This window comes from Callithrix jacchus, chromosome 11 (genome assembly GCF_049354715.1).
Source record: "Callithrix jacchus isolate 240 chromosome 11, calJac240_pri, whole genome shotgun sequence".
NCBI classification, from domain to species: Eukaryota; Metazoa; Chordata; class Mammalia; order Primates; family Cebidae; genus Callithrix; species Callithrix jacchus.
The window spans coordinates 39,924,086-39,943,169 of NC_133512.1; the positions used below are offsets into that span (position 1 = coordinate 39,924,086).

General features: G+C 33.9%; 1 protein-coding gene across 50 annotated transcripts in view; it reads right to left on the bottom strand.

Annotated features, from left to right (window-relative positions):
• HDAC9 (histone deacetylase 9) overlaps positions 1 to 19,084 on the bottom strand; it is a 959,772-nt gene that overhangs the window by 505,764 nt on the left and 434,924 nt on the right. For 20 of the 50 annotated variants that reach the window (XR_013523929.1, XM_078342579.1, XM_054237178.2 and 17 more), the window contains one exon: positions 5,335 to 5,397. Coding sequence is in view for 48 of the 50 variants with exons in the window: in XM_078342579.1 (XP_078198705.1) it covers positions 5,335 to 5,397 (63 nt within the window). In the remaining 2 variants the exon portion in view is untranslated. Of the gene's footprint in view, positions 1 to 3,990; positions 5,163 to 5,334; positions 5,398 to 5,635; positions 5,921 to 19,084 lie in introns of those variants that run through there. The other 30 variants (XM_078342587.1, XM_078342597.1, XM_078342586.1 and 27 more) reach the window with 3 other exon arrangements.

The window sequence follows — 19,084 nt, forward strand, 5'->3', positions numbered from 1 at the left end:
GGTCAGCTTTACTAATATTTTTACATTGCCCTACTTTGTAATATGTGCTTTCTGCCCTATAAATACAATAGTTGTTTAAATGCATTCAGTGCTCCCTCATTACTTTGATAATGTTTTCTCTTCTTCTCAATTTAGTTTTTTGTTTGTTTTAAGTTCATCTATTCATTGTGTGGCTTTCACTGTCAAGCAGTCTCTTTCATGTTTGAGAATTTCTACCTTGTCTATTTTTTTTTATTTTAATAACATTTGGCTAAGTGTCACATTGAGTTGCACTTTTTGTAGAACTTTCAAGACTTTTTTCTTCACTGTTTTTAGATATTGTTTGCAGCATACATATGATAAGCCTTCTGAGTCTCTCCTTCCATAGGCTCCACTGTACCTACTAGAACTCCTGAGGAATTATTTACCATTTAGCATTTGCTAGCCCAATTAGGATATGAATCTGCTGAGCATTTGCATCCAGTTTTCCAAAAGATGGGGAGGTCTTTCAATGTGCAAATTAATTTTTTTCTTTTTCAGTGAATTACTTTTCTTCATTTTGCAAAATTACCTTCTGTTTCATTGTTTTGTAATATCAGCTTCTGGGACACAAATAATCTTGTTAGATTATCTTTGTCTTTAAAATTTATAGACTTTTCTCTAATTGCATTAACCCATTTTCCTTTTCCATTCACTCTGAGTTTTTCAAAACTTTCATCTTTATGTATAAAGATTTTCACCTGAGACTATTTCTAATGAATATTTTTCTATAATCATTACGATTTTCTATTTTTAATTCATTTCCTGAGATCTAGATCTCCTTTCTCATTTCATTCTCTTATCATTTCAGCTTTGAGCTTTTCTTTTATAAAATTTATGTTTTTATTAAGGTTCTCTACTTTTGGGAAGCAATGCTTAGACATCTAATTCCATGGGTTCAATGAGTTGATGTTTCTCCTTTGTAGAAGCTCTAAGGTTAGTTGGCGAGACATACATCATTCCAAAGAGCTATGGATCGATCATTCTCCCAGTTTAGTGTGCTGCTCTGAAGTCTTCATTTCTACTATTTCTCAGTCACAAGAGAAAACAAGAACAACCCTAAAAGGTGAGGATTCAGTTTGCTTCTCTCCTGATTTGGGAATGTTAGTGAGAATTCTCAGGAACGGTCAACTTGCCAGGAAAATTCTAAGACAGTCCAGGAGACAGGTCTCTCTGTTATGATCAAAGAACTTCTGCTTCCATTTTTTTCCTTGGTGGATAGACTCTGAGGTCTATTGCATTAGGTTCTATCGTTTTCTTTACTTAGATACTGTTGAATATAGTGGGTGGCAGGGGTGCAAGGGGTGTTTGTTGGCTGACATGCTATTTTGAGCTCGCTTCAGTATTTATCAGTAGTGAGAAATTATGAGGTACATTTTTAAAATCTCTCATCTCCGAAATCAAAATCATCATTTAGCATATTTTTTGAATTCAGAATTTGGATTTATTTTCATCTAAGGGGTTTTATTGGATTTTCCTACTTAACGGACATACAATAATTATGCCTCCTCCTGTGTCATCCTTAGAAATATAAAATACTTATTCTTTTCCCCATTCTCAATGAGCCTATTTGTAACTATATATCTGATTGATACCTATCAACTCTCTCAATTGATAACAGATTTGCAAGTGAAGATAACCTGAGTTAGAGAATGGCAAAACAGTAATTATGGGGAATACCAGAAGTGATTCTTGACATGACAGGAACATTTTACAGACTTACATTTTCATAATTAGATTCTGCTTTTCAAGTAGACATAAGTGACGTGACTACTGAATCTAAAATGTTTCCTTCCCCTCAACACCACATACCAAGGAACAAAAGGATTCAAAAAGGGTGAAGACATATAAAATAATTTTAGGATTTTGATTTAAATGTTTTTCTTTTATACCCTAAAATAAGAATAAATGGCCAAAATAGGAGTTTTCCTTATTGTAAATATATGTTACATTACTTCTGTACAACCTCTAGGAAATTCCTTTGTAATAATTGTTCCAATATTATCTGGACAGCTCTGCTGCCCAACATGTTAAATAAGATGCCTGGCAATGGGAGAACACCCCTAATCCTGCCAGCTCTTGCAGAGTGACCTGAGTCAATATTTGCACATGCTTCAGTTTCTGCCACAGTTATCACTTAACACTGGCCCACACAAGCCACAAAAGTAGGGATGTACTTGGCATAATGTGTCATTCATACTGAATTCTAAGATCTAATATTATAAAACTTTAAACTAAAATATATTAGTACAATATTATAGAATCTGGTTCTACCAAAGATGGTTAGCCTGGCTGAGTCAGTATCAGAAAAACACAGAACCATAAAAAACACTTGTATTCCAATAGTATATAAAGAGCACTGAACAAAAACCATCTATATTAGTGCATAATATCCAATATAACTAGAACAACAAATGGGAACTCTAAAGCAATTGCTAAGGAAATTACACAGCAGAACCAATGTTTTAAAAATAATTTCAAGAAATCTGCCATTGGGGTTCACTGTTCAATCACATACTGCGCAGCTTCCTTGCCTTTATTATATAATGAGACATTTCACAGAACACACACACACACTAACCACTCTGACCTATAGTAATAATCTGCATAAAAAAAATCTTAACTCTTATCAGACCAAGATAAAAAAAGAAATAGTCGATTTATAAAGATAACTAAAGAAAACTGATTATCAAAACAAACAATCATTCCCTCCCATGTGACCTACAATGTAACTTATTTGGCTTGTTCAGCAAGATGGAACATGGCATTGAAAAGCCAGAATCCTAGGTTCATTCACTAAAAACAACAACAATAATAATGAGTATAGCTTTTAAAGACATATTGACACATTTGAACCTCACAAGAATGCTAAGAGACAAGCAGAAGGACATCATTATTCTTCAGTTTGAAGACAAGTAAAAAATCAGTACACGATTGGCTAGCAGTGGAGCTCATGCTAGAGTACAGAGCGTTTGACTCCTAAAACAGTGCTCTCTCCTCTCCTCTTCACTGCTGCCAGGCAACCTTTCTCTCTTTCAAATCCAAAGACTCTCTCTACTTCTAAGCCTATGAATCACATCCAGACCACTGGTCCAAAAGGGAGCTAAACAAGATTTGTAGCTAAATAAAGACAAACACATCCCTAAATTAGCTGTTAACTCAAAGGACAAACCCTACTGATAGTGGCTCACCAACATCACCATCCGTTTCCTAGCCCGACAGTAGTGGATCTCAGTTTACTGAAGGTTAAAATAGGTAGAGAGATTTTAAAAACCTCAATGCCCACGCTGTCCCCACACCAATTAAATCAGAAATTCCGGGAGTGAAATCTAGGTATCATATTTTGTAAGAGCTACTGGTAAGTCCACCTTTGAGAACCAGTGCCTCACAGGAAATATATAATAAAGACTAGGTAAATTAAATTTAAGAACATATATGAAATGTATGCTATGGTAGGAAGAATGCCATTGTTTCTATGCTTCATGTTTTAAAAATAAATAGAACTTAGTGATTATGTATTTATACCAGACAAGCTTGGGAGTTGATGTTAATCTATATCACCTTTCATTTAATAGCTGGCACTTAAATGCTGCTTCTTGTAGAACTGGCAAAAGCATGGACAGCCTCTCTGAACATCTTATTGCTTTTTATACAAACTACTAAATGCTAGGAAAATGACCATCTCTACTGAAATAGGTGTAAAGTTGTGTGTGATTATCAAAGATGTGGAGAAAAAAATACAAAACTTGCAAACACCTGTAGCCAGCCTCAGAGTCAGCAGACACTTGCTACTTGGAAGGCATGTACGTTTCTACCATATGAAAGAAATATCAAACTTGAAACACAGATGTGAGAACTAAAAAGATAAAGCATAGTACTGAAAAGATTTCTAAAACAGTTATTTTCAAAGAGTTCATCCATATTTTAAAAATAAAATGCTAAGTTAAACGACCAGTCCCATTAGAGACATACCTGCTAAACCCTCGCGGAGACCTTGTCAGCTTTGCAGCTCCAAGAATAAATGGTACTGAAATTCTGGTAGGTTTGCTTTTGTTAAAAAGGCACTAGTCATTACCATGATTCCTGTCACTTAAGAGTATAAATACCAAATTGTGCAAAATTGATATTTTATTGTGATTCCATGAGAACACTGGGTCAACAGAAGCTTTGATCTTAAAAACATCATAACTAACCAAAGGTTTAAAGAAAACTAGCTTTAACATAGATCCCCATATGGGAAGGTGTATTAACACCAAAACAGACATCATGCCAACCTGTGGAGTATTTCTTTCACACCTAGCTCTACAAAGTAAACACTGCTTTATATGGAATTCTTATCATGGAAATCTAGGCGGTGATCTATAATTACCATTAAGCCCACATGGGAAGTGGGATCTAAGTGAGAACTTTAAGCCAATTTTAGGTTGAAACATTCAGAAGGGAACAGAAACAAAGAGTTCCCAAAGCTTTACGAAATAGCCATAGGAAATAAATATGAAAAGCAATTATTACAAGTAAGTGATATTGCCTGGAGAGTATATTCATTTAGTATGTATAAATCGACAAAGCTGACAAGTTCCATCTCCCACCAGCTCATCTCCTGGAGAAACTAGAAATTAGAATCTGTTCCTATTATCCTTTAAAATGCTGTACCTGCTTTTAACACATTTACATGTGTGTTATGCCATAGCATCTGCCTGACAATGCTAGACTTCCCACATGTTTCTGAAGAAAATTAAAATAAGCATCTGCTAATAACAATTTTATTTCATCCTAAACAGGTTCATTTGGGGCTGTTGAGAAAAAGGCACATAATGGAAAAAAGAAAACTACCTTTATAACTCTATAGCAAACACATTTTAGAAGGTAGTCTATAAATAGATGTGCTTCTGTAGGCACACAGTAAATATAAAATCATCAGGCTAGCTGGGGCTAAAACAGAAGCCCCAATATGAACTTACCTGATTTTTAAAGTCCTATTAGAATAGGCTTACAATCAGTACAGATCTCCTTTTTCTAGTGGCATAGTAAAGGTGAAAACACCTCCAACTACATTTTACTTATCTCAGTCTCATCTTTCATCAGAAGCAATAGTTTGCAATTTCATTCAGAAGCTGCTGTCCCTAGGCAGACAGAATATTCACAGAAACAGTAATGGAAGGGATCTAAGTTAAACCCTACAGACGCACCAAGAAAATAGCAACATCAACACGAAAAAGCAGCAATTTCCTTAAGAGAGGTGCTTTTCTTAGCTGCATTTCCCAAGCCAGCCCCCTTTCAAACCTAAAACGTCTCAGTTATGAAAGAGGATCTTACCTGAGCTGATCATACTGTGCATTCTTTGCTGAGCCAAGAGCTGCTCTCGTCCAGCCACCCCATCTGAGGAAAAACAGGAGTCACTCTAGTAAATTGTCTGCAGCATAATCCAGTCACTCTTACTTCAGCTACATGAAACATTCATCACTGCTCAGTGCACCGGCCCCAGGAGCTACCCTCACTGGTTCTCCCTCCTCCCTGAGGAGAAGCAGCAGAGAATCAACCTCGACAATGATTTCCTTTCTGCTCAAATGGACATCCACTTTTAAAAAGATCTGGACACTTTTCCCATGTTACCAACCTGTGTGCAAAGCAGAAAGGATAGAGTGGATGCTATAGCTCTCTGGAGTTTAGGTTATCCGGGAAACAACAAGCAGGTGGGAAATAGAAACGTGCTTCGGGGTTATTTCTTTGTCAGAATAAGTAGAAAATTATTAAGTCTACCCACGAGAAAAAGAAACCAATTAAACCTGGCTTATAGTTCTTCAGGCTGCTAGGGTTTTGTTGCAAAAACCCTCAGTCCTGCAAGTGGCTCCAGCCGGTGCCCTTCTCCTATCTGCGTCTGTGCCTCTCTTCCCCCTTTCTCAGTCTCGCTCAGCTCAAGTTGGCTAAAGCAAGTGATAATCCATTTGCATATGAATCAACAACAGCATGGCCCACAGGCACAGAAATAGAACAATGGTCGGCCTGAGCCAAAAATAGGTCAAGCATGGCCGAGTGATTGGAGCCTGCATTAATGCATTTAAAAATACCCAAGCAAACCCAGCTGTCCAGCCTCTATCTTTCAAACCATAATTCTCTATTGCAGGGCCTTAAAAGCAATTAACTCTTTCCTCCCTCGGAGCTTGCTTTACACACTGTGTTTCCATACTGGCGATTTGCTTCCAAAGAAAGGAAGGCAAGAAAAAAAAATTAAGAATCATAATTCTAAGAGGGCAAATGCACATACATTTCATTTCATTTTATTTTTGTAGTATGTGTTTTTGGAATAGAGAGGAGAGAAGTGCAGAGCTCTGTATTGGTTCTAAAATAATACTGGAAGCTTTTGCTCATAATGTGGTTTCTGCCTCACCCACGCACAGCAATCCTGGTGTTCTATTTTTGTTGCCTGTTTCTCAGGCTACACTGCAGTTGGCTGTACCACTAGAAGCTTTTCTGCCTTCTAGTTTCAGGACTAACAGGAGATTTAGTAGAGGTAGTTTTGGAAAGCAAGCACACCCCAGAAAAAAACTTTTATGAAGGACCTTGATTTTTTTACTTGCTATTTATCCAAGATAATTGTCCATTTCACAAATCCTACCGTATCTTAGTACCACCTATGAATTGTATTGCACCCATGTAGTTAGTACTATATCTGCAAACAAAACAAAACACAAAACCATGGCTTATTTGTGAAAATTTCCCCTCTCATCCTCTTAAGCTAAATTAAATTTACTTGCAAAAGGAGAAGAAAATACTCTGACTTCTTATGAATACAGAATTTCTAAGCATATGCACCTGTTGATGGATAAATCAATATGGTTAGTACCCAACTATGACTGTTCTGCATTCAACTATACATTGGTTGCCCAAAATATGAACCTCTTAACTTTTCTGTAGAAATACCATTTATGATAGTCAATAGATTCCCAGACACATTGTGGTGTTCAGCTATACAGTACAGTAGATAGTATCAGAGTTTTATAGTCTCTGGTACACATTTATATCATTTCTATATAAGAGATACATTTTACATTCCAAAGTAGGATCCTAGCATCTTGTCACTTCCAAGAACAAACCCAAAAGTGATAATCTACTAGTCATGGAAGCTCTTTTCTCTTTTCTAAACTAAATCAGTGAGGAAAATGTAAGTCTAAGGCATCAGAAGCAAAAGGGAAAAGAGGAAAAAGCAGATTATTTCAAAATTCCCAGAACAATCTGATAGAATAGGGATCTTGGTTAACTACAGAGTATGCAGTCAGAGGAGGCAGACAAGGGGACACAGAGTTTTGATGAAAGGGAAGAAATAAATATGTTAAATCATTCATCACATAATCCACTGCTGAACTCCTCTTGTTTCACAGATTAATTTCCACTAAATACTTCTTGAAAAATTGTATTTGAATAGATGTTACAATTTTTAAAAAATATGTATTCCAAACTGTATTTTACTTAAGCTACACAACAAAATCTTTTGTTCTTAATCAGTGAAAAAAAAAAAGATCTGATTCCATCTGATATTACAAATAAACTTCTGATTAAGAAATTCACATATAAAATGCAAAGATTAAAAACAGTGCGGGCCTAACAATTTTCCCTGAGGATAATGTATTGATGTAGTAACTATCATCACATTTTAGACCTGGGAGGAAATTTAGAGATAAAATTAGAAAATTAGAGATAGTCAATCACAGTTTGCAAACTCTGCCTCATGACATTGGGTACCTGGGAGTTGCCTAAGTTTCCTCAAAAGAAGCTTCTCCTTGGAACCAGCAGAGCTCCACTTTTATCTGTTTACATGTGGAGATGTAAGATTTCTTTCAAACAACTTTTTTTTTTAATTCTGCAAAACTTCTATTTAAAGAACATTTTTTAAATTTAGGTATATTTGACAAACCAAACAACATTCTTTATATTTTAGCTGTACAATTTGATTTGATATACCTACACCTTGTGAAATAATTATCATAATCAAGCTACAAATCCATCACCTCTGCTAGTTAGTTACCTTTTTTTTTTTTGTGGTGAGATCAGAACAAAAACTTCTTATATTGAGAAAAACATTAATTGAAATTCACTCATGAGGAAACTAAGGAGACTTGATTACAAAAGAATTCACTATTGGAGTAAAGCTTTAAAGAGAGTCGCTTAAGGAAATACAGGTAATAAATAACTAACCAAGTAGGTCTAGCATTTATATTACCCAGTTTCCCATCTTGTCCTTTACCAAAATGATACAAATCATTATCTGAAATATTCTGAATAAAATTTTATATTATCTACTGATGAAAAATCTGCTTCAGAGTGATTTTTAAGAGAATACAAAAAATTATGATGAACATACAAGAAGGATAATAAAATCACAGTATTGATAATATGCCTATCCTTTTGTCTTTTGAAGTTTAGATTACACTTTCAAATCACAATTGATTTTTTAAAAAGAATCTCTCAGCTTTTATAATCATAAACAAAAAATAGAATAAAATTCCAAAAGACTGAGTTAGTAATTACCCTAGTTCTCAAAGGTTCCAGGAAGGTCATTCCATATAAAATAGTATAAATAATGTGTCTTCTTGATTTTGAACATAATTTAACATGAGATTTATTTACATTTCATCCCAGCATTCTTGTAGCATGTTTTTCCATTAGCCATCTTCTCTTTAACTCTTGAGAATAAAAAAATATTTTACAGTGAAAAGACATTGGATACTTACAAAAAAACCCACTTATTTCTGAGAAGAAAAATGGGTATCATTAAAACAACCATCAACTATATTGATGACTATATTTCTATTATTAAAAATGTTTAGTTAATTCTTCTTACACCATCTCAACAATCCCAGTAAAGGAATGTAACTCTGTTTCTTTTGGGGTATTTATAAAACTACATTTTACTAATTTGGGGGACGAAGACAATATGTTCTATTACAGGAACTGTAACAAGCTAATACAAATGTCAGGCAAGATTAGATGGGTAGTTTAAAAACTTTCAATATAATAAATTCAAATTCAATGAAATAAGCATTTATTGGAAATCCATCTAAATATTATATTTTATATACATTATTAGTCAAAGAAAAAGGTAAAAAAGAACAAGGGTCAAAAAATACAGGCTCTCAATTTGTAGTAAATGAGAGTGGAAATTGAATCCTAATGTAAAATGTTATTTCAAAGTTATCATAATCCCATTTCTTTTCATGCAGACATATAGGCAAAAAAAAAGTATTAAAAACCTGTATGGCACCAAAATATTTCCAGAAATATGCTCAGACCTCTAGCTCACAGTGACCTTTTCAAAAATGGATTTGGATCATAATCCTGAAAGACACAATTCCACATGCCATAATCCTGAACGTTGAAATCTGAAAAGATTTTCACAAATCCCAAAAGTCTAAATCCCATAGGTCTAAAATCTCTCATGTCTACAATCCTGAAAATGATAATTTCAAAACATTAAAATCTTGAATATGAAATCTTGAAAGATGAATTCTGGGGAAAGGATTAGTTTTTGGTCACATGCAGGATGATTGCATCACGTTAATTGCATCATGTTAGGCAGTTGTTATGGTCTTTATTTGGAAATTAAATATGGTTAAGGAGATACTTACAGGAGCCAAGTTGTCAAGGGGTGGACCTGTGGATTCAATTTTAGAGATCAACTTGACTGGATTAAAACTTAGAAAACTATTAAAGCATTTTTTGGGGTGTGTTTGTGAGAATGTTTCCAGATGACATTAGTGTGTGAGTTTGAGTGGATTAGGTGGAGAAGATCTGCCCTCAATGTTGGCAGGCACCATCCGATCCACCAGGGTCCCAGATGGAACAAACCCAGGAGGAGAACTGGTTTCTCTCTCAGAACAAGGGCAGACTTCTCTATGAATGCCTTGGACATCAGAAATTTGACTTCACAAGAAGTGCATTAACAGAATGTTGACTTCGCATATAAGCATTGTTTCCATACCTAAATATGTTGAAATTTCTTCAATAAATGAAGGAAATAGTTTGTTATATCTTCATTTTTGAAAGAAAATGTATCAGCATCTTGGCTCTTTGGATAACTATATATGTGTTGGTGACCCACTGCATTTTTCGATCCATCATGCCAAAAGGCTTAGCTTTTCATCATGGAATTTTAGATTATTACAGTTATAAAAAGCTGGGTGCACACAATCATCAACCACAGCAATATACATTTATACATTTCCCTTTTTGATGTATTTCTTTATAAATACAGTTTGTCTGCTCATAACTGTAATACTGGGTATGACTGTTATTAGTATACCTGAGTGTTTTTGCTTGTAAAAATTTGTGCCATTATTTCCTATTTTATTGTGCATAGTGTTTTGTTTTGTTTTTGTTTTTCAAATTAACCCCCTTTTAAAATGTAAATAAATATAATTTAAAGAATGTCTTATTATTTTTTACAGGATTGTGTTTTTAACTTTTGGGATCTCCACACTTGAAATTATGAAGTTCAAGTTGTGTTTTTCTGGATTATAATAGACTTTCTTCTAAAATCAGTCTCAGTTGATAACTGGAAGCAAGCAAGGAAGGTAGTGTAACCCAATTTATTCTACCACAACGATATATCCTCAGATCATTTGCAATCAAGCAGAGACTTTTAATGTATTAACAAACCCTATGATTCTGGAATCTAAATGAAGTAAGATTTAAAATTTAATTACCTCAAATACTGAATTTGTGCTCTAAATTTGTAGCATGCTACAAATTACTAACCAATAACTGTTGCTCCTCCACTCCACTCACTCACTCACTCACTCAGTTACCTCTTCTGCCAATCTGTCATTCCTCAAACTTTTGTTATAGCAATATAATCATATTCATTTGCCTGCAGTCAGTGAGTTTGATTCCCTTATATCTCCAAAAAGTGGGATGGAGAAGAAAGTACAGTGTACAAATTTTTTTCCTAACTGAAGACTTTATTTATCTGAATTTTCTATTTCTTAAAGGAACAGCATCAATTCTAATTGAATATGGGATACTCAACAAGTGATTTCTCCCCACTTAGAAAGCCTAATTAAATAACAAATGGTCTTCACATGAGGAAATCTTCCTCATCTGAGGAAAGATTTTACAGCAGGTAAAGGGTCTAAGAAATCATGCTTGCATTAAAATTTCAGGGAGACTTATATGTGAAAGCAGAACAAATCAATGACGACAAAAACTTTAGAATCATTGGCCTTGCACTGATTGGAAATAATTTCTTTCCTAACTCTTCCCTTCAAATGGGATGTGTTGAGCCACGATTTAATCTATTTTTAGAGGATTACAGAGGATCAAAATCACATGGACACTTGCTAGAAATGCAATTTATTGGTTCCTACCCCAGAACTACTAAGTCAGAATCTCTGAAAGGAATCTGTATTTTAACCGGCCCTCCACGTAATTCTGATGCACAATAAAGCTTGAGAACCATAAGATGAGATGAGATCATCCTTTCCAAAGCAGGAATTACATGGCAAAAATATAAAATAATAAACTATCTTTTGGTGTGATATCAAATTAGCCAATATTTTTAGAGAACAATTTTTAAAAATGAAATTAGACTAGGTAAGGCTAGGTAAGAACAAGGCTATTATTATTCGGAGTATGAAAGACTAATGTGGATTGTTTAGAAAGGGATCCTCTAGCTTGCAAATGAGAGCAGCATTGTACTCTAAAGATGATAGGCATGTGTGCACAGCTTTTCCCTGATCAGCCACTTTGTTCCAGGTTCTATTTTTCCTGAGTGTTTGCCAGTTGCACATCAGCCGCTCTCTGCAGAGCTCAAGGCAGCCAGCACAGGAGGAGAAATTAATATGGCCCTGTACAGTCCTGTAATTAGAGACAAGTACAACTTAATGGTCTTTTGATAGAATCAAGGGAAGTTCATTTTTTTCTATGAAAGTGAGTAATTTCATATATTGACTATCAACTATTTCACAGCCATAGTGCAAGCCCTGAATATATAAATGTATACAAGAATGACACTGCCTCTACTTTCATGGAATTTTCAGTTTTAGAAGCAATACAGTCAAGGTGATTACCATACAGTTTGATAAGAAACTCTATAACTAAATTTTGTTCAAATCTTCCCTAAATTTTAATTTATAACCATGGATTCAAAATAATAAATCTTTCAGGATTGTTATGAGAATGACAGAGAATTATATAATACCTGGCAAACATACATTCAATAAATACTATTATTAATATAACTGGTTATAAAAATATCCTTCTATGGACCTTTAATTCATGATTATTAAAATATTGAAAAGCTGTTACTCATCTATTTTTCTAAGAAACTGTATAAATTCTAAAGAAAGTTACATAATTGATTAAATGTTGAATTATTTACTCAGAGCTATAAAAAGTTTCATGCATCAACTTGAAAAATAGTCCATTTTGCTTTCTGCTGTATTGCCAGAGCTTAGCATAATATCTGGCACATAGAATGTCACTCAATAAATATTTCTGTAATGAATAAATGATTCCTTCTTCAGATGAACCTATTAAGTGACTACTGATCTTGAGTAAATCACTAATATACTATTCAACCTCTAATATTTCATTGATATTCATTTTATATAGTTTCTTATTAAAATATCAATAACAAAAATAAATCGTAGTCAAAAGCTAAGTATATAACTGAATAAAGAATCTCACTGAAAGCAAGTGCAGTTTCACTTTTTGCATTTCCCTTTCCTTGTTGTTGTCCCACAGCATAGACCAACCAGTGAAAAAGACTAGGTGTCAGGCTGTAGCAGAAATAATCTCAATGTGTCCATCATTATCTACTACAATTTGAATGAATAAAGTATTAAAATAACTTTCTTGTGAGGCATTTAGCAGATATCAGCACTAAGAAATTAGTATAAAAAGGTGCTTGTAACTCCGCTTTACAGTAATGGATCTAGTAACCCTGTAGTCATGACAGAGATTCCAGAAAACTCTGCTTATCGATTGCATTGGCTAATGTCTTCATGCTCTACCTTTAACACATGAATTTTATTGTATACTCAAAATTCCACTTAAAATTCTAGAAGAAATATATTACAGCTTCAGACCCAACTTTGCCTCCTTTCAAAGGTCAAAGGTCAGTTGAGAAACATAACACAATTTTTACACTTCATATAAAGAGTATTTCTGTGACCCTAAAACTAATATTTCACATAAGAAAACTAAGCAAATTAACACTATTTTGCGTTAGTGTATGTACTATATATGCCTGAATGTATCAGTACACATCAACTAGAAATCCTTGCTTTTCTTTTAAATGGCATGTAACAGTTCGTGCTGAAAATGAAGCACCATTTTCTTTAACGGTGTCTACTTTTTGAAATCCAAGTTAACACTGACTAACTCATCCTATGTTGACTAAGCTAAATAACAACAAGGTGTTCACAGGATCAGCAACTCTTAATGGAAAGCTCCAGTTCAAGCAAACACTATTTTTAGCTACAGGACTATGAAAATAAAAAATTCTAGATGTCCAGTTAAAAAGGATTAGCATTCTGATCCTCAGTAGTTGGTATGAATCAAAAGTTTATTTTATTCTACAAAATAAGTCTCCTTCTTACATAGCTGCATATATAATATTTATCAACTTGGAAATAAAGAGGATTCTGTACACCAAAATTTCTCAGGTGTAGCATCTGGATATATACATTTGAGAGCTGTGAAACACTAAGTTTCTCTGTGCTAACATAAGTATAGCAGATATCAAGAAGTCAAGCCAGAGCTTTTTACATCATTTCTTTCTACAAAGGTCAAGTCGATATGTGCCATGCCACACCATGACTTATAACCAAGTTAAATCAAGAGGATTCTAGAAAGCTTGCCTCTGAAAATAGCAAAAACTTTTTTTAATGTAGCAATTCAATTCTGACTTCAAAATTCAATCTAGTTGGGTGTGAACTATTGAATTTAAGAAATAGCAAGCATCTAAAACATATTTTACTTATTTTTTGCCAGATTAAAAATATTTATAGCAATGGCATATAATTAAAGTACAAACATTTACAACTGGCCATATCACTATATTTATATCATATATCCCATGGTTATACCAAATATCCCATGGTTATGGAATCTTCCCTACTTCAGGACTTCTCTTATTTCAGTGCCAAGATCAGAAGCAAACACACTCTAAGAACATTCAAGTTTTGACAACAGCCTGACCTAGGAGTTTAACCCCTAACTTTCTTTAGCAAACTCATGCAACAGACACAATTCCTGGGTATTATCCACACAAATTTTTCATTCTTCCATGTCTTTGAACACGATGTTCTTGTACTCACTCTTTTCCATTTGGGAAATTCTTTTTCATTTTACCAGCATATAATGTCCTTCTCTGTCCCTTATGATGTCTTTTGCCTCAAGATTAGTACAACAGACTTTCATTTTATTCATATTTGTCCGGTAGATATTTTTCTATCCCTTTATTTTCAAACTTTCAATACCTTTATTTTAGGCATCACTTTCTTTTATAAGCAGTCTACTTGTGTAATTTTTTTCCTGGTATCCAACATAAAAATCTCTGCATTTGGTAAGTGCACAGAGGGATATAGAGGCCTTTGCTGGTATACCACCTTCTATGGAGCTAAAAGCAGTAAATCCCTTTCATCCTCCAAAACTCTCCCCATAGATTATCTCCTTGGCAAAGTCACATGTTGATTGAATAGATACATATGAATTTACAGAAACGTAGATAAACATTTGACAACTATACACTTCCATTCATACTTATTTTCACAAATAAATGCAAGCACACAATTTCTACCATCTTCTGCATTATCCCTCCCCATTCCACCTACCACCCTTCCCCATATCTATTATTTTTTTCTGTGCAAAATTATAGCCATACATAAGTTTCATGTTATCAATATAAAACATGGTGATTATAAATTTTCTTATACTTTATTGTCCTAGAATTAAACACAAGGAATAAGACATTCGAGATTCCACAGAATTTACTTAAAACATTTCCATTTCTATACTGAAACTATTTTTACTGAAAATAAATTAACAGTTGTTTCTACACACTTAAAGGTCTCCCTGGTTCTGTCTAATGGCCGTACTGGCTTCTATTACAGTTTTTCTACAGGACACATTGATGAGACACTTTGAGAACATCAAAGCTCTAATAAAAAGAAGTTCCACCTTACATTCTCATTGACTTGAAGGCTGTCTTTTCAGCTTTAAAGAGATCCTACATGGTCTAAGCCTTTCGAAGGAAGGGACTTATGATCATGTACTTTCTAGATCAGAGAGATATATTCTGGAAAATGTGGAAACTTTGGCTTCAGATATTAAATTTGATTCATGAGAATCATGGCATCTCTTTTATATGAAATACAACTACATAACTGGTAGAGTTTGCCCTCAACGTTCATATATTGGAAACTTAATTCCCAATGCAACAGTGTTGAGAAGTGGGACTATTAAGAGGTGATTAGGTCCTTCAGGAATGGATTAATGTCATTATCATGAGTGGGTTTATTATAAAAGGGAGTCTAGTCCTCTCTTGCTTTCTCATGCTCTCTTGCCCTTCTGCCTTCCACCACAGGATGATGAAATAAGAAGGCCTCACAAGATGCCCTTACCATGCTCTTAGACTTCCCAGCCTCCAGAACTGTAAATAAATTTCTTTTCTTTATAAATAGCCCAGTCTGTGGTATCCTGTTATAAGAACACAAGAGACTAAGACAAATAACATTTCAAATAATGTGGCTTAATGGATGGATAAGAGGCCTAAATTGAGATATAATTTAATTTTAATTTTGTCACTGCCACATACTATGCAAGCTGTACAACTTGCATATGTTACTTAACCTTTCTGAGTCACAATTCTATCATTTTATAAATGGTGATATTAAAATCTGCCTTTCAGTATAGCTTTAATATTTAGAAACAGTAAATATAAAGTTTCTAGCATTATAATAACATAATAGTACTCAATATACAGTAGTCATTATGATTGTAATATAGTATTAATACATAAATTAAGACCTAAATGATTGAGGGACTACTTAGAATTCTGTATTCTAAACTAAGATAACTGAATTCTGTATAGCTGAACTAAGATCAGCTAGAAACATTATAAAACAAAATATAAAAATCATTATTGCTTTGTTTCTTAAAGAAAAAATAAAAATATATATAATAAATGTACTTAAATTAAATATGAAAAGTTAGAATGGAAATTTTCATCATGTGAATGTCACTCTTAAGGCTACTAACAAACCATTTTTATTCAATGACTCAATGATTCCTAATTGCCAAAGAAGATATGGAAATAATGAACAAGAAGGTGGTGGTATATGCTGGGCTATGTGCTATATTCTTTTTATAAAGCCAATTCTGAAATTTTAATATGAGAAAGTTTGATAACAACACTCACAGGAAATAAAGAACCTTCATTTCATACACTGAATTACATCTGTGTTTGTCATATAATTTGAACCTATGCATATCTTCAGTAAACAGTGTGTTTCCCTCAACTAATGTTTTCTCTCCAGATGGCAGGGACAGTCTATTTAAAAATCCATAAGCTAACATTAGTTATTTCACCTAAAGCTATAACAATCTGTTTTTTGTAATGTACCAGGGACTGTTGTCTTCTTACTTTGGCTATGTCTGAAGGAAATTCTCAGTGGTACTTGGTTATAAGCAGAAGAGACCCTCTGGAACCCAAATTTAGTTATTTTAAATTCAAAACCTTAGTTGAACTAAAATTTTCTGTTTTCCTTTTTTTTTTTTTTTTTAAAGGTAGGGTCTTGCTCTGTCACCCAGACTGCCACACAATGACACAATCATAGTTCATTAAAGCCTCAAACTCCTGGGCTCAAGCACTTCTCCCGTGAATCCAGAGTAGGTGAGACTATAGGCATGCACCACCATGCCTGGTTAATACTTTTTCATTATTTCAATTGTGAATAATTATTTGTTGACTTCAAAACCGAGGCCTAATTAAACAACACTAAAATCTAAGAGCTAAATGGTTCTAAGTGCTAAATAATAGGGAATCCACAAACATAAGTTTTAATGCTGTCCCCTTCATAAGTCATGGAGAAAATACTCAGTGGATATAATATTCAAAAACGTCAGGCATTTGATTTCATTTAAAATACGTGAACAAAAAAACTGAAACCAACATGGGGGTTGAGCAATAATTACCAAGTTCTACAATAACAGGGCTACCTTTGTATTTCAATACCTATAACCATATACTTTTTTTAAAAAAAATAGTATCTTGCTCTGTCACCCAGGTGGGGTGCAGTAGTGTAATAACAGCTGACTATAAACTCAACCTCCTAGGCTCAAGGGATCCTCTCACCTCAGTGGCTGGGACTACAGGCACACACCACCATGGCTGAATAATTTTTTTTTGAGAGATAAGGTCTTGCTTTGTGGCCCAGCTTGAACTCATTGACTCAAGCAATTCTCCCACCTCAGCCTTCCAAAGTGCTGGGCTTACAGTGGCCACCATGCCCAGCCCCATAACCATATTTTAAATATCTAGTCATGAGGGTCAAACAAAAATACTCTTTTTCCCACTTTCAAATGAATCATGAATTATTGTAACATCTCAAGAATGTGTCAATCATTACACAGAATATATTGGCCTTCAGAAATTTAAATATACATGATTTGAATCAGTTGATAAAAAAGAAAAGATTAAAATAATACTCAAATTTTGAATGTTGAATCTGGGCCAATAATACGTTTAGGCAGTCATGATATAAGCCTTCCTGGTAATAAAATCTGTTAATTTTGAACTTTAACAGAATTGCCAATGTAGTATTGGTTTTAGAAAATTTGAAATAAAAGAAAAAAACAGAAAGAACTTCATTTGTAAAAATTTTAAATGACTTTATTTCCAGAAAAGTCAAATTCTGCCAGAAGTTCTTATGTGTATCCAGAAGCAATTTAAAATTTTCCAGAATTAAGCTTCTTAACATAGGGAGACTTTGATAAGAAGACACATCATACACACGGCCACTCAAAAACACTCTTCCCCGGGATTTTCCTATGACTATAAAAACAATACCTACTGATACATGTCGTAAATAATCCTCAAAACACATCTACTATCAAATAGCTTATTGGTCAAAATTCTTTCAATTCACTTTTGTGGGTTTATTTTCCTTTATTCTGCTCTTGCTGAAAACCTTGCTCTCATTTTTACTTAGGTTCTTCAAAATCACTGTATCCTGTCTATGTATCAATGCTTTCACACATGTCCTTTCTAGTTGCTTAAGATGGTATCTCTCTCAGTTCAGCAATAATTACGGGTTCTTGAGACACTCCTTCACACACTACTCATTGAAGCCTTTGTTTTCTTTCATAAAATTCAAAAGATGACTTTCTTCTTGCCCTGACCTAAGCACTTATTTCTTATCTATTAGCTTCCAGTTATTTCCTCCATATTTCTTCTTTCTCTGTAGTATACAAAGCATAAGTCACTATGTATAATATGTATAATATGTATAATGTATATAGTATATAATGCATAATTCACTGTCATTTTCTTTGGCTAATTCTTAATGGAAAAAATGCAGCAATGGAAAAAGTCAAACTTCTAACCAGTACTTTAAAAAAAATTTGTCTTATAGAGTAATATGTTACATTTTGTTTTGTTTTTAAGAACATCTCATATTTTAGATAACAAAGATGATTTGCTTTGACAAGCGTTGGTTCTTTCAATGGCTTCTGGGAAGAAAAACATTCAGTGTTCATGCAAAGTGGGCATGATCAGAAAGGGCAGCAAACCACTGCACAGGAGACCCATGAGCTGTAGAGCCAGGCACACCTGGCTATTAATGCTCCCTCAGTAATGCTTTGATTCAGTGACCCAGGAAGAAAAATCATGCTTTGAGACGCCAAAAACTGTCTTCTTAAAAATATGCCATGGTTCTCTAAAAAAATAAATAAATAAGGGCATTGCTCAGTTACTTATCTTCATAATTTATGTATTAATACTTCAATACCATTTTCTATCCTTCTGTAATAATTATTTGTAAGATTCAATGACTATAGCAACATCTTA